At 41.6% G+C, this 17183-nt stretch overlaps 1 protein-coding gene across 1 annotated transcript; it reads right to left on the reverse strand.

Annotated features, from left to right (window-relative positions):
* Window positions 1-280: 280 nt before the first annotated feature.
* Window positions 281-16741, reverse strand: tmem240a (transmembrane protein 240a; the record flags this gene model as incomplete). The annotated part of the gene is made up of 4 exons (XM_084553185.1): window positions 281-435; window positions 12472-12680; window positions 16182-16288; window positions 16685-16741. The coding sequence occupies 4 exons, from the start codon at window positions 16739-16741 to the stop codon at window positions 281-283; spliced, it is 528 nt and encodes a 175-aa protein (XP_084409311.1).
* Window positions 16742-17183: the final 442 nt, after the last annotated feature.

The following is a 17183-nucleotide window of genomic DNA, read 5'->3' on the forward strand; positions in this document are numbered from 1 at the left end:
TAAGACAAGATTTCAGTGGCAACAAATAATCGTCATCTTCCTCCATTTTGGGATTTTTTAAGTGCTGACAGGGACTGGGGTTTAGTCATAAGAAAGTCCTGTCAGGAAGGTTTTAGGGGGGGCCTTGTTATGGAACAGTGGGAGGGCAGTTTTTCAGGGTCTCTGAGGCAACACTTGGCCTTTGGGGCAGTTTGGGAAGGAGGTATTTTGGAGAGGAGTGGAGAAGGAATTTTTAAGGAGAGGGAAGGTCTAGGTTATTTTTTATTTTTATTTTTTAGAGTCAGAGGTGGCGGGGACTGGGGTGGCCATTGTGGTAGAGCTTCTGCTTGATGTGGACCATGTTGCCGCTGGAGTCTTCCAGCTGTCTGAGCTGGGCTCGGCGACGGAGGTCTCGAAGGTTGCAGAACTGGGGAAGCCATGACCAGGATGGAGTGTCTGGAGGAAGAAGACAAGAAGAGGCAGGTTTTAGTAAGGTGTTACTGAAAAATTAGCTGTCCAGTTATGACCTTGATTTATTGTATTGGAAAAGTATGGAAAGTCTATTAACCACAGCCCCTTCCTCCAAAACATATTTGGGTTTAGTACATTTAGTTCAGAATGTGCAACATCTACATACACTACCTGGCCAAAAAAAAAAAAAAAAACTCCAACTGATGCAATAAGCAGCTTCTCATTTCTTAAACAACCATGTCGAAAGAAACATCCTGTGGTCGTGGAAAAGATGTTAGTCTGTTTGAGAAGGGTCAAATCATTGGCATGCATCAAGCAGAGAAAACATCTAAGGAGACTGAAGAAACTACTGAAATTGGGTTAAGAACTGTCCAGTGTATTATTAAAAACTGGAAGGATAGTGGGGAACCATTGCCTTCGAGGAAGAAATGTGGTTGGAAAAAAATCCTGATTTATCATGATCAGCGATCACTTAAACGTTTGGTGAAATCAAATCGAAGAAAAACAACAGTAGAACTCAGGGCTATGTTTAATAGTGACAGTAAGAGCATTTCCACACGTACAATGTGAAGGGAACTCAAGGGATTGGGACTGAACAGCTGTGTAGCCTTAAGAAAACCACTAATCAGTGAGGCTAACCGGACAAAATTGCTTCAATTAGCTAGGGAGCATAAAGATTGGACTCTGGAGCAATGGAAGAAGGTCATGTGGTCTGATGAGTCCAGATTGACCCTGTTCCAGAGTGATGGGGGCATCAGGGTAAGAAGAGAGGCAGATGAAGTGATGCACCCATCATGCCTAGTGCCTACTGTACAAGCCTGTGGGGGCAGTGCTATGATCTGGGGTTGCTGCAGTTGGTCAGGTCTAGGTTCAGCAACATTATGTGTCCAAAGAATGAGGTCAGCTGACTACCTGAATATACTGAATGATCAGGTTATTCCATCAATGGATTTTTTCTTCCCTGATGGCACGGGTATATTCCAAGATGACAATGCCAGGATTCATGGGGCTCAAATTGAGAAAGAGTGGTTCAGGGAGCATGATACATCATTTTCACACATGGATTGGCCACCACAGAGTCTAGACCTTAATCCCATTGAGAATCTTTGGGATGTGCTGGAGAAGGCTTTGAGCAGTGGTCAGACTCTCCCATCATCAATACAGGATCTTGGTGAAAAATGAATACAACACAGTGAATGCGTGCTGTAATCAAAGCTAAAGGCAGCCCGATGAAATATTAGAGTGTGAGACCTTTTTTTGGTGGCAAATTATTTTTTGGCCAGGCAGTGTATAATACACATTGGAGCATTATGTTAAAAACACCATGACCTGGATGACTGAGAGCCTTCACACAAACAAAATATAACAAAACTTAGTTAACCTCCAGAGGGTCTGGGGCAGTTACCCACTTTGCCTGGTAAAATAGTCATTAATACATAAAAAATATCCATGAACCTGAAGAAAAGAATACACTCCTAAAATACAACACTGAAGCATAGATTATAGAAATACTAAGGTCAGGATTTCTGTGTGCAGCTTCTAAGAGTAAAAAGTGGCAAAACCTTCATGAAAAATGCATTAAAATGTGTTACTTTTATGTATGAGTTGAAAAACCATAAAAGCACCAAGGCCTAGAAAGAGTTCACTTTTAGAGTTTTACTTTATTAATCAAATAATCATCTGAGGCATTTCTTTTATCCAGATCACAACTAAGCACCACAGGGATTTAGCATACTACTGCGTTGTTGTAATACTGAACAGTGTGTACCAAAGCGGGCGCTAACATTTTTGTTAAGCTTATTTTAGAGAAAATATATTATTATATATAAAGCCGACATGAGATACAGAAAGGGAACATACAAGGTAAAGGGGTTAACGTGCAATATAAGTCCCCAGCCAGAATTGGACTGGAGAAATCAGGATTACATGCTGCAATGTGTGCCTTAAACACGCAGTCAGAGCATTAAAAACACACAAAAACATAAATTCTGGCAATATATGAGTGAAAGATACAATGCAACACAAAGTATGATGACATAGATTTAAGAATCTTTTATTCGGGCATATGTGTATCCACACTCCTATAGACAACAGAAACAGAAGTCGTCTCAGTAAAATACTGTAAATATATAAAACTATGTGTTTTATAATTGAAATAATATAGTATATTGTATTTTACCTCCAGATTACTGTCATTGTCCTGTTGTGACTGTAGCTGCTGTTAAAACTGTCACTTCCTGTAAGGATGAATAAATTATCCAACTGTCCTCTGTTCATAATGGGGACAGCTTGTGGGAAGAAAGTGTTCCTGTGCCATGAGGTTTTGGCTCTCAGTGGTTTGAGATCCCTGCCAGAGAGGAGGGGTTAGGTCTGCGGGGTCAGTGATGATTTTACCTGCACACTTCTCTAGGTGTATTAAATTCTGGAGGGATGGTAGGAGGATTTTTTCCCCCCACAGTCCTCCTTTCTACTTAATAGTCCACTGAATCACAATCTTTTCCTGTGTGGACAGAGGAGCAAATAGCAGACGTGATAGCTGCAGTTTAAAATGCCCTGAGGAGAATCTGAGAATGTGAACTTCTGGTGGAGGGAGTACATACTCGTCTCCCAATTTAGATCCTGGGAAATGGAAATTAACAGACCCCGCAGCACATCCACCCAGTACTAAGGGGTGGCAGCACTGGGTGTATTCTCCTTAAGTCCACTGCCATCTCTATGTGTGTTAAGATCCAGGTTGTTCGAGCTGCACCACCTCCCTCCTGTTCATAGAGTTATTTTTGTCCTGAGAGTGTTGAATTATCCAAAAACTTCAAAGGCCAAACAGGGTTTTATTGGTGTATAGGGAACCCAGGGGAAAACCTGTGCTGTTCCCAGACTTGCTAGTTGAGGAAGGTGAGTCAGTAAATTGGTAATCCATTGTCAAATAACTGCAGATTCACTGAACAAGGCCACTTTCCTGGTGGAGGATGTCTATGATGATTGAACTGAAGTCAATCCCCCAATGTTCAGATGTTCTAAAATATGATGTAATCCACTGGTGGCTGCACTTTCAATGGACCTGTTTGCTTGGTAAAGAAATCGGAGAGGATTGAGGAGGGTCCCCAGGGCTTTGGGAAAGGCAGCACCAGCCTCTCAAACATCTTTATGACCACAGACGTCAGGGGAACGTCATTGACACCAGTGATGTTGGGTCTTTTTTGGGGTGGAAATGTCACTGGAGCTAGTGAAACAGGAGACTTAGCACAGTTCTACTAAACCTGTTGCACAGTGAAGATAAGACAAGAGACACTGGTATTTACTCCAAACAGAGCCACCTTTGAATGATTTCTGAAAGACCCCAAACCAATTTGTTTTGTCCCGTGATTTACATGCTACTGTGTCCATGTGGCCTTGCATAAGTGGGACAAACGCTGCCTAAAACTACACATGTCAGATCACAAAACTGCAATCTGTACCGGTAACATGGAACAGTGTAAAGTAAAGTCAAATAATCCAAATATGAATATTTGGATTTTGAACTTTGAGCTGTGCTGCCATTTTACATTTTGTAATGTTCCTTATGGGGCTCATGTTGTCGAGCAACATCGTCTAGTTGTGCAGGCGACAGCAAAAACAACTAAATGCAAGCTTTCGAAGACGCCAAAGCCGAGGAGCTAGACAGCACATGAGATCAAGACACACAAAAGCTAAAATCCTTCTTAGTCTGGTTTACTGGCCCTAAATCCAGTTAGAGGAAGACAAGACACATCAACAACCAGAGACTCAGGGGGCTCATCTGTGTGCTTGGAACTGTATTTTTGATGTTAATGAGTCCAAGCACCTCTTTGCCACATATCTTCCACTGCAATATGTATGAACTGAAGGCCAGGCTGAGAATGAATATTTCTTCTTCTTGAATGTGTCTTAAACTCTAAAGGGTCCACTTTAAAAATGCAGCTCATGCATCAGTTCAACATGTAATATTTTCAAAGATGAGCCAGTCTGATAGAGAAACACCCAGAATCAAATGCATGCCAGTTTTCTGCTTCACAGTACGCTGCATTAAAATGAATTAGGAGACCTCAGAGCGGGAAAGTTGATGTTTAATATGTCTTAACCACCAGTTTGATCACAGCAAGTTTTAATTCTCAGAAGTAGGCTGAGGCTGATTTTTTTTTTGTGTGTTGTTTTTACAATGAGGGCAGAGGGACAAAGATGAGATAAAAGATTGGAGCATTAAAATATTGGATGAGGACAGTAAATGGCATCAATCTCTTCAAGTGCACCATGGTATTGCCCTTGATCCTTCACATTTGTGTTTTGGTCCGTTTATCTACTCTAACAGGATTTTGCAGGCGAGATAAAGACGGATTTATTTTCAAAATGTATGTTACTGTCTTTGTCCAATTACAGCCGCCGTGATGTACAGAACGCGCAGGCTTTACAACGGAGAAGTTGTGAAATACCTGTCTGGAAAACACAGAGGGATTTTGTGAATGTGAGGTTTAATGTAAAGATGGGAATGGCGGACATTTGTGCTTGTCGGGTTATAAACTGGAGCTGGCGAGGCGGAGTGAGGTCCACAGAGACAGGAGGGAGAGAGACCGAGAGAGAGAGAGAGAGAGAGAGAGAGAGAAGGAGGGGAGAACCCCAGACAGCAAGCTCTGTAGCAAATGGCCCTGCTGGAGGATGAGCAAGAGGGGTGGTGGTGGAGGTGGCGGAGTTGGAGAGGAGGGGTGAGGTGTTGGGTGGATGGGGAGGAGGAAGAGAGCGAGAAAATAGAGAGAGAGTGAGTTATTTATAGCTGTGAATGGGTATGCTGTCCACAAGGACTGCTCTGAAGGGTATCCAAAGGAAAAGGGGCAACGAAGACAGGTTTCTCTCATTTGAATAAAAAGATGGAGATGGAGTTGGGAGGAACGGCAATTCAGAGCAGAAAATGGGAGGCAAAGACACAACTGTTGTGTTTTCGAGCCAAGGGAAGCAAGAGGCGTTTAATGCCTCATCTCAATTTCTGAGTTGTGTTTTTCCTTCCCTGCCTTGTCTTTGCGAAAGACAAGGATCGGATAGTCACGTCAAACGGACAACAAGCATTGTAAAGGAAATGACCAGGAGTAGATTCAATAAGTGACGTGGGAGGGAGAGGGAGGAGCTAGAGACGGAATTAGGAGGAGGGGGGAAAAAAAGCAAAGCGAAGGGAATCGATGTGCGTCTCAATGCACCATGTGTGTGTGTGTTTCCCACTTGCCATTCCAGCTGCTCTCTCTCATTCTATTTATAGCTCAGGAAGAGCAAGTGTGTGTGTAAGTGGGGGTGGGGATATGACAGCATCTCCATCCTACCCCCCCCCCCCCCCAACACACACACACACACATCTCTTCCTACACGCACATACACATCCTTCCCCGCTCTGTCAGCCTCACCTTCACTCCTCATCTCTAAACGAGTCTGACCTAGCACCAACGTCACAGCCAACACACACACACACACACACACACGCACACACACACAGACAGAAGCGAGGGGCATTCCCTCCCAGTACAAAAGCAGAAACCTATATCCCCCCACTATATAAGTGCCGCTAATGAATATGGATGTTCCCTCCTCTCTGGGTGTTTTTTTTGTAATGATGATGCATTTTACACTGTCGTACTAAAGCTTTGTCTCATTTGCTGCTGCAAGGCCGTCTACACTTCCGAGCGAAGCCTGCAAACGTTAAAGCCTGGACGAGTCAAACTATTTATTTACATGGCAGCGTCAATCAAGAAAACCAACATTAGTGCTTTTTTAAAATGATTTCTAACCATCCGTCTTGGATCGTTTGCCTTTCCCCATCGTGCCTGCGGAGCTTTTCCACGGCGTTCCCTCAATCCAGGTCACATATCACCTACTTTATCCTTAAAACTAAAGATCCAGGCCACCTCCATATCACAGAACAGCCCCGACTCTGAGGGCCGTACAACAGAGAGCCGACAGAATATTCCAGCTTTGTTTCAATATTCAACAGTCCCTAAACTGAGACAAATTCAGTAAAAATAATGCTATAAATTTGTTTCGGCACGGGAGTTTAATCCTGTCAGGGGCTGAGAAACCACTATCAGAAAGTAAAGCACTGTAATCCAAGATGCCAATACTCATCAGCGAGCATCTTCCCAGTGCACACAGATGAATCCTCTGTCTTGTCGGTGGTTGATGTGAGGGATTTCATGCCATCGTGTCATGATTTCACACGTGTGTCTATTAGCTGCTAGCGTCACTGAAAGGCTTTTCATTTCTCTGCCTGTGTCGGCGAAACGCCAAGGGATGAGCTATTCACCACATGTTCTGTCTCATTAAATCCGCCGCATTCCTTTTCTTTTGCTAAAGTAACATGCATCCTTCATCTGTCAGGAGGAGATGGTGAGAGAAATGAAACAGATATTTCAGAGAGAGCGCGTGTTGACAGAAGGCAGGAAATTAAGAAGCAACTATCACACTCAGTTGGATTTAAACACACACTATGTGGGAATGTAGCATTCGCTACAGCACAGCAGATGGTGGGAGGGAATTTGTGTGTCATTCTCTCTATTATTCCAGCCTGGTTTGATCCAGTCTTAGTAACTGCTATATCCAGATACATATAGAGTGTGTCTGAGAAGGTTTTCAGGTTTTCAAAAAAAAAAAAAAAAGCTGAAACAAGGGCAGCTGGAGTTTCTTGAAGACATTTACGCCACTCAAACAAAGTAGCTGCTTTACTTCTAAAAGGGGAGGTTGGGCTTTAATAGGAACATCTGTGGGTGATGCGCACTTAAACCTCACATGACTAGGGATCAGTTAACAAACAGCTAGTCACCTGTAATTGGAGGAAACTGTTCTGATTCTGTTTCTGCTATATTTTATTATTATTATATAAATTAGGGATCAAGCAAGTACATTTATCCTGAAGCCTTGTTATGTAGAGGGGCTCCTTTGCTAAAATCAAGTTGTTAATATGCTGCAGTCCACCATATAATAAATGGATGGGAGATTATATCAAAGTCCACCTCCCCTGTTCAGAGAAGGGTATTCCAGTTTAACATAGATGGCTGCTTTTACTCCTCTTTCAAACCATCTGTCTTCTGATACAATGTACACCAGTACCCACCAGGCATTTAGAACTGAAGAAGCTACTTGGATGAGTGGAAAAACGTCTTCACGATATCTCAACACGTCCATTTGCTCTCGTTTCAGCATGAGTTTAGTTTCGCTGGACATATTCAGCATGTACTCTGTTGATTATCAGACCAAATCAATGTTTGCATGGAAACATTTTCTCATTGTCAAGTGTAATGAGAAGTGACAAAGTTTTTTTTTGTTATTTGTTTGTTTCCACTTCACCTGAACGCCTTGACTTTGGACTGAATCAGGATTTTTTTAACCACTCCTTGTATTTGGACTGAATCCACTCCTCACATCAACACAGGGTATTATGCATTTGCCTTTAGTCCTACAGTATTATATGTATATATTTATCATATATATTTAACCAATATATGGTATTTATTTATAATTTGCTGAGCCCATGTGGTGTATAAAGGCATATTATGGGCGTATTAGGTTTTGGTTCTTGTTTTTATTCTCTTAATCCTCATAAATATAGCTTAACTTGTCTCTCACTTGTCTCTCTTGTCATGCCTTAGTTGTGAATACTAATTTTTACAACTATAAAGTTGAAATTTTTTTGCCTCTCTAATTAGCACATTACCGCAATTTAATTTCACTGCAGCTGTAGCTCTACATTATGCATGTGACAAACAATAAAAACCTTGAGAACAGACTTAACTCCATTCAGGGAATCTAAATCAAGACCTTCTTGCTGTGATGTGACGGTGCTAACCACTGAAACTGAAGTTATCCCATAGACATTTCTGGGACATGCAGTTACTCAGGCAGAAGTAACATTAGTCGCTGCATGCCCATGGTAAACCAGTTTTAATCGTTTGGTTGGGCTATGTTCAGGTTGCCTCACTCTCCTCTAAGCTTTGTCTGGTGGGACTTATTACACCTTTATAAGTGGGAGTCTTAAGAAGCAGTTGGATATGTAAAATCACAGAGAATCCATCTTGCCAAGCATCAAGCCGAACAAATGTGGTTGATTCACAGAGGTGTGGACCAATCAGTATCCTGTGAGGAACTGTTGGCAGCTATGAGTGGGTTTCGAATGGCTTTTATGTGTCTTTCCCCATCATCTACGGACATGCTAACTACCTAGCTAGCTACACAGATGACTGCTTGCTAGTTTTTAAAGCAATCTGGATAAGGTTTGTGATACACAAATCCCAAACGGGTTGCCCATTCATATTTATTTATTTTTTTAAAGTGTCTGTCCTTTCCCAAAGAGTTTCCATGAATAGCTTCCCAGACGGTTCTGTGTAACCATCTGGTCTGTCAGGTTAGTGGTTTCCACTTCCATTTCTATTACGCACGCAAAATGACATATGCCAACTAGAACTGACAGCTGTTTGACCAGGAAAGACACTACATGAAGAAGCCACATCGTAAATGATGCAAAGACATATTTCACATGGCCTGTCTTGGCGGAATTCATGTGGAAAAAAGTTATGGCCTGTGAAATGAATCTAACTGGCTCATATTGATTCAGCGGGATCACAACAGCAACCTCCAATGACGCCTGGCCTTCCATTTAAAAGGCATTCTGACCTTACTCCTGCGTAGTAAGCATCACAGTCAAATGGAGCGCAGCCTCACGTAAATCCCAGCATACACTAGGTCCATCGACCTTTAACCTTAGAGGAGGTCTAATCAGCAAAAATAACCGGAAACACCTGTGTTAATGGTCCTGCACATCAGCACTGGTATTCCAAGTTATTCTTCAAATCCCAGTGAAGAATATTGCCAGTGCTTTACCAGCTATGGCTGAAAAAAATGATCTCAACGACAGTAGGGCAATTAGAAATCCATACTTTCTTGCAAAAGTGCTGGAGTCATTCGTTATATAATATAGATATAGATAATCAGCTCAAACTATTATTTTCCTAACATACTGTGGCACTACTAGTACTTTACGTTTAATAGCAGTTACGTGGTTACAAAAAATATCTTCTACTGACAAAGGAAAGTACTGTCTGTTTAATATAACCATTAGATACTGTTCATAATGCTATACTCCTACAGAGGTTACACTAGTTTTAAAGACACTGTTAGAGTAAATGGTTTCAGAACGGTCTGCGACAAAGCAATGTGTGATTGTAGTTTTAACCACTGTCAATGGGGGTTCCACAGCGTCTTCCGACATTCCTCAAACAGCACTTTTACAAATTTTGAGACACACTTTCTAATATGAAACGAGTCCTGAATGCAAACAGGACTAAATATGTCCTGCTTTCTCGTGCCAGGAAGAGAAAGGAAAGTGGTTTGCTTATTAATACCAGACGGACATAGTACTGAGAAGGTCTTGAAGCTTAAATATCCATCTTGTTGAATATATAAAACTGAATATTCAAACTGGTCAGCAAGCTACAAGAGAAAATGGGATGTTTATATTTAAACAGAGCTAATTCATGATTTTTGAGATTTAAATTAACAAAACTTCTGCAGGGAAAATGCCCTATACAAGATTTATATAAAATCCATGTTTTGCTATCAGTGCCAATGGGTCAATAAAACATCCTGGCTTTTCTCTATAAAAATATTTTCTATAATAAAAACAGGATATACACGTTTTAGATTTAATTTGAGGAAATCATTGATTATTGTTGTTTCTTCAAAATTTACACGAAAAAATAGTTATCACTGATGATTTTATCTCACTGGATTAATCTGCAAGTACGACCAGTTGTAGTTCAACAGTGAGGTAAATGCTGGAACTACTTCAAAATAATCATTTTAATTACCCTTGAGCTCAGCCTGGCCTTTGACATAGTGATTATAATGTTTGCAAAGCTTCGTTGGCATCATTGATGTGCTACAAGATGCAAGAAGTTTACTTCAGACCGGATACAATGGTCTTTACTGGCACAACTCTCTCGTGGCATTCCCCAAGAGTCTATCACGGATCCCTGATTATTCTATATGTACATGCTGTCCTTGGGATTTATTACTGGCAAATTCCACTTTTATGCAGACGACACAAATGTTAAGCCCAATAAACTTGTATTATAGCCCCATAGTGTAGTATGTAGTAGTATGTCTCATAATGGCAACCAGATAGATAGATAGATAGATAGATAGATAGATAGATAGATAGATAGATTCCTGTCAAGACACATTTAACATTAAAAATACACATTTAAGAAACTATAAATTATCATACATTACAAAGCCAAAAATCAGAAGTTGTCATTAGATGTTTAAGTGGTGTGATTACATATTACTTAACTAGGGCTCTTTGATTTTTCAATGGAGAAGGTCATACGGCAGTTTATGCTGAACGCTGCTCCTGGACTAATCATACTCTCCAATAGAAGTGACCACTAACTAAATCATCGTCTCCCTTTACAGCCTGTCTATTAACTGTAGAACTGATTGTAAGGTTTTAAGAACAATTATTTCCCTGATTAGTTAACCCCACATGATTGAGGCTTGAGATCCTCTTTAAGGGCCCTTTCAGTTAATCTTTCCTCATCACCATGGGAAGCCTCTGGGACCACTGGCTGTCAAAGGCCATTCACGTCAGGTTTTCCAAGTTAGTCTTCTTTTAAATTCATCCTCAGTGCTCACTTCAGTATTCAGCAGTGTCCAACATTTTATTCAGAATTTTATTTCACAATTTACATTTGCATTGTAAATGCCTGTTAACATTTTTGAAAGTGGGTTTTATCGTTTCATTTTTTTATTATTAACCTGCGGCCATGCTAACAACTAAACCACTATCAAAAAGAGACGTTATCTTGCCATGAAAGTCAAAATCATGAATGTAAATTGAGGTCATTTTCCATTTTGAGAACCTGTGTAACCTGTGGCCTATGAAGCAGTTTTTTCAGTCTTCCTAATTAGGTTTACGTCAGTGGAAATGTTAATTGGAGTTGGCAACATCTCCCATTATTTCAATTCCTATTAATAATCCATTTCACCTTAATGCATTGCTTTGCTAGTTTGCTCTTGCAGTGTCCCCAGTGAGACTATTACAGGTTTAACTTAGCAGAGGTGCTCTGTCGGACCGGGCTTAAATGCTACATGTTGTGTATGCAATCCAAACAACTGCTGAGATGTGATTTAGTCTGACAGTCTCTGTTTGTTTCAATGCTAATGCAACATTTTGACTCATGTGCTGAATGTACTGAATGATGAACCAAAGCAAAGCAACATAGTGCATCAATTACATTAATGTATGCCATCAAGATAATTTAAGAGAGATATACAGAAGTGTTTAAGTCACTTCAGTGAATTTATTGCGAGTGAGAGAGACATTTATCATATTTTGTACCCTGAAACAAACACACTGTTTTATCACACTTATATTTTTATTATTATCATTCTTATTAAAGTGTGAGGTCATGCTGCTTTATCAAAAAAACTTCCTGAGCTGAATACATTCACAATATCATAATTACACTTGATGGCGGTGCTGTTAGGAGCTCATGAGTGCTATAGCTGTACTGAAAATGAAGATAATTTATATATTGAATTAAGGTTTGAGGAATGAATCTGATAAATCTAAATCTGAATCATCCTAAGGTTGGAATGCTTTGTAGTGATTTTCCAAGAGGTCGCAGTAAACTGAGAGAAAAAAATCTGTGACAAGAGCCAAAAATGGCCCAAGCAATAGGCGGGAAGGTCATTTTCCAGAGTTCCACCAACTGCTGTGTTAACCTGGCAAGCGCTCAGAGATGCAGACACATTGTGGATAAATGGGAATATAGAATTTTTGCTTTAGAACATTTTGCTAATGCTGCTGATGTGTTTTTTTTACCTGTGAAATTATTTAGGTATGTTTTTTTCCTGTCATTTTGCAGTGCATTCACATCTTGGGGAATATATCAATTTAGGGCATATAAGGGATGCTGAGCTTGTGCTTGTCTTCATGTGTATCTGAAAGCATCAAACAGTGGACTGGTTCCTTACCATAGTAGCGGCTTGCCCTCCAGGCCCTGACAGCACAGTGTAGGACTCCATCCAGCCACAGCAGCAGCCAGCTGATGCAGAAGCCCAACAGCAATCCCAGCATCAAGTCCATCTCCTGCTTGGTCACACTGTCACTCACAAAGTAGTTCTCTGACGAGTCCACCAATGAATGGTCCCCATCATATGGGATTACATAGTGGACATGATGCCTGGTGTGAGGACAGACAGGGGAAAGTGATGGAAGAGTTAGAGACAGTCCAGAGATTTCAAAATTATAATAAAATTGCACTAATCTGCACATGGCTAGAAACCCTTGAAGCCCTCTCCAGGAGCCTTGGGTGTCCCCAGGCACTTTAGGCAAAAAGGTTTATGGTTCAGTTGTAATTTTAAATGTGAAGAAACTGCTCAAGGCCTGAAAGTAGACTAACTACTGTAGGGTGACTGCTGCTGAGGGGCCTCTTAGCAAGGCATTTACGTCCACAGCCGCATCGGCAAAAGCTTTACATATATGTAAGACAAATATCCTAAATGAGCCAAATTTGGAAGCAAGGTTTGTGAGTTTCAGATATTTTATCTTTTATCATTTTTAAATCAAATCAGTTTTTTAAAGTGTTTTGCTGGAAAGTCTTTCATTTGTTCTAAATAAGAGAAACATGAAAGGACTGATTCACAGGCAGTCTGATTGTTGATAACCAGGTCTTTACATCTCACAGGAGGCCAAAAGGAACCATGGTGAAAGAAATATGGAAATGTAACACTGATTAAAAGTAGATTTAAAGGCATGTTTCTAGATTAGTGAACACGTGACTCTATTGTATTACAGCAAAGGGACTACATAACAAATAGAGCGGTGCACATCAGCTGTTACAGCAACCACTGATCAGCTATCATCCAGAGACATTCACATCGCCTTCATTGTCCTGCATCGATTGGGATCCATTGTAAACCAGATACATCCATGATATGAAAGCCTTACTGTACTGGTATTACCTGCCCTCCTGGGAGAGGATGAAGGCTTTCTTACTCCAACAACACGGGCAGTTGTTTGACAAATGCCGTATGGGAACACAGCAGGAGCGCAGAGATTTAACTGCTGGAAGTGAGTATAGATGCACTCACACACTTTGGGACATTACATTGATAACAGGTTTGGACTGACTGAGGTTTTTGAAGGAGTTCTACAATAAAGGAGTACAGCAGCAAGCAGGAGAAGCAGCTCTGTAAATCTGAAGGGCTTGAAAGTGACTGATTTTAAAAATGAATGTCAACAATGGATTCTACATTTTCTGTATGTCAAGTAATTTCACAGGCCAAGTGGTTCTCTGCATGACAAACAGAAGTAAATCAGTTGACTGCCTCTTTTACCACTAATGGCCAAAATATTGATCAACTGTTTATTTGAATAGATGCTTTTTTCTATGTTTGAGAGGCATAACACCCAGTAAAGTAAAAAATCCCTTGGAAGTAAACTGGCTTATATAATTTATTAATGTAAAATCCAATCATGATGTGTGACTGGTGTGCAGTGCAGGACTTCTACAGTACTTTATACTGAATGTAGGAAAAAAGAAAAAAACATGTCCTGCAGATTAGCACCTTACTGTAAGTACCTTACAAAAGAAGCATGGCCACATGGGGGATCAAACTTTTAGACCTCCCCAACCTGCGCCATGCAGCCACTGAGGTCCATTAACAGCATTTTCAAGGCTAACTCAAGTGTAAAGATAACCCAAAATTTGATTCCAGGTTTCCTTCATTCCCCCGAAGAATGCTTTTGCCTTAATGCCTCTAAATAAATTAAAAGATTACTTTATGATTCCGTATACATTCAAACCTTTCAACTGGAAAATCTGAATGAGCACCTTATTTCCTACTATAAACATTACAACATTCAGCCAAGACTTTGGGCTGAAAATGTTACATTTATATCAACGTGCTCTGTCCACTCTTATACATCTCCCCTGCCACAGAGGCCGCTCATGTAGGCTATGCTTCACCCCCTTTAGAGGAGCTACAACTACATCCAAATCTGAGCAGAGAGGCTGCCAAATAAAATGACACTAGCAGTGTCCTCAAGGTGGACAAGGTGAGCTCTGTGGGCGTCCCAACACCTCCACGCCTCATGGATGGAAGGGCAGGCAGGCGAAGCCTGAGCTCTGTTCTGTTCATCCATGTCTCCCACGTTTCTGCTGTTTATGTGAAAACAGATGACTGACTCCCATTCAGGAGTGTTTCCAGGTCAGTGAAAGACACGGTGTGGTTACAGTGACCTGAACACTAACAGGAGGAGCGGGGGTTTGACTGTGCATACTGTTCAGTGGCACGGGGGTTCGTTTGGTCAGTGCCTATGCATTGAACCAACACTCCTCAAGGAGGAAAATGATCTTTTTGGAATTATACTGCTCAGAGCTGCTTTATTTATTTATTTTACATTTCCACTTGCATTCAGAACCGTACCTCTATCAGCATTTGTAAGGTTGGTGTGACTGTCTAATCATTACAGTGTTGTTAGTGATGCATATCATCTTAAAGCTGAAACCCTTATTTTTGTCTTCACTAGTCTATATCGATGCTATTCTTGCACGCACAAGTGGAATTTCCTAACTTTCACTCAGATTATTTCTCTCTGACAACCACGATCTAATATGATTGATGATGACCCATTTCTGGATTTACAAGATAAAAAAAAAACCACAGTTGAATGGTCTCTTAATGCTGCTAATGAGCTGCTAAGACATCAGCCCCCTCATGGCAGTATGCACACTATAGACTGCTGTTTTGTTTTAATGTGCATCTGTTCAGCTTGCACCTACATGAACATTGAAAATTCCCTTCCAGAGGCCCTGTTGTGTGTGTGCTCACAGCTGCAGCTATTGCCTGCAGGACATGGACCAATCAGGATCAAATATCTGAAGTGTGCATCCGTCAGGTAAAGAAAAAAAATAAATCTTGCTCCAACATTGTTGCTGCCATACCCACAGTGGAGACTTAAGACCAGAAATAATAACAGAGGCCCAATTTGTGTCTCTGCTCATCCACTCAGTCCAGTTTGGTTTTCTAACTGTTGATGCAAAATGCGCGATTAAATCCGGATGAATATATTAATGAGTGTCTTGCTGCTGTTTTCCTCACTTCAAACCCGACCTCACTGTGACAGCAAACAGCAGGTAGTCTGATGAGCCAGTACCCTCAAGCCCGTTCACTTCTTTAAGCCGTAGCCACCTCACTTCAGGGCTCATATGTTCGTAATTGGCCCAGCAGGTTCATATTCTCACCGACACCGTGCGAGGCCTACGTTAATCGCACAGCGCACTTGATGCTCGGATTGTTTTTGAACGGCCTCATAGTGCTCATAGTTCATTACCTATTTATGGCTCCGACACACACCTTCCTATATGCAGCAAAGCCGAAAAAATCCTTGCAGCCGGCGCATATAAAAAGACACAGCCGCGATCAAACGCCAAATCTATCTTTCTGCCAGAGCGAATGGTAATAACATTAATAGTAAGAATAATAATAAAAACCTCTGGAAACATCAGCCGCTATGGCAGAGCACAGACACGCTGACATCGGAGCTGGCTTTGCGGGGCTTCACCGCCAGAAATCTTCGAGGCCTCTTCAGCAATTAAGAATTGACGGGTAAAAAAGCAAAGAGCACACACCACCATGTTTATCCCAGATACTGGAGAGGATGATGGCATTTAGCCTACCTTCCACAGTTGCAGTGACAGACGCGGTCCTCCCCTCGTAGATGCGGTAAGATGTAGTTGTGAAAGCGATCCAGTAGTGCGTTCATGTCCATTAAACAGGCTATCGCCTGCAAAGAACCATAGCAGTCAGCTGGGACATGTCAAGCAATAGGCTAGGCTATTACTACAGACAGCGAATCATTCTTTCCATTACTGTTACCTACGATAAACAACAACAGGAAACACCATAAAGGAAAGGACTGAAATAGTCTTGGCAGTCCTCCTGATAAGAGGGGGACTCCTGCATCTAAGCGGACTTAGATTATTTATTTATGACAGCAGGTAATTATAGGTAGGCTAACCTACTTCCACATGTCATTGATAGGCCTGCTGTGTAGTTTATCCTAAAATGGGATCAATCACGAGACATTTTGTATTATAATTGACTCATTGAATAGCTGTTATAGCCTCAGTGGGGGAATTACAAAATGCTATTGTGGCTGAGGGAGGTGAAGGTGTCTTACCATTACAACTGAAGCACCAAGAATCATAAAAATCATGGTGGTTGTGATCATATGCATCAAAACTTCCAAACTGGCCACCGTCCTGTAGCCCGGGATTCTACCCGCGGCGGTGGAGACGCTCCGGCAGGGCTCTGGGCGCTCTGTCCCGGCAGGAGCCGCTCATGGAGCCGCCGCGCCGCTCCTGGCTCCCCGTCCCTTCAAACTGCCCGGTCTCCCTCCGTCTCCTCCTACACACGGCAAGCCGCTCTCTCAGCCCTCACTGCGCCCTCACCATCCAAATAATCCACACCCCCCCTCCACACAAACACCGCTTGGTCGGGTCGGATGCGGCTGCCGCTCGCTCCAAAGAGGCAGTCTTCTAATTACCAATGCAAAAGTGATCCGTCGCTATCCCAGTTAAAATAAAAAAAAGACAAAGAAACGAAAGAAGGGTTTCCTTGATATCCTCGAACGATATGCCTCGGTATCCTCTCTCCTCCTTTCCAAGTTATTCCAAGCC

The sequence above is a fragment of the Chelon labrosus genome, assembly GCF_963514085.1.
Source record: "Chelon labrosus genome assembly, chromosome: 10".
Classification (NCBI taxonomy): domain Eukaryota; kingdom Metazoa; phylum Chordata; class Actinopteri; order Mugiliformes; family Mugilidae; genus Chelon; species Chelon labrosus.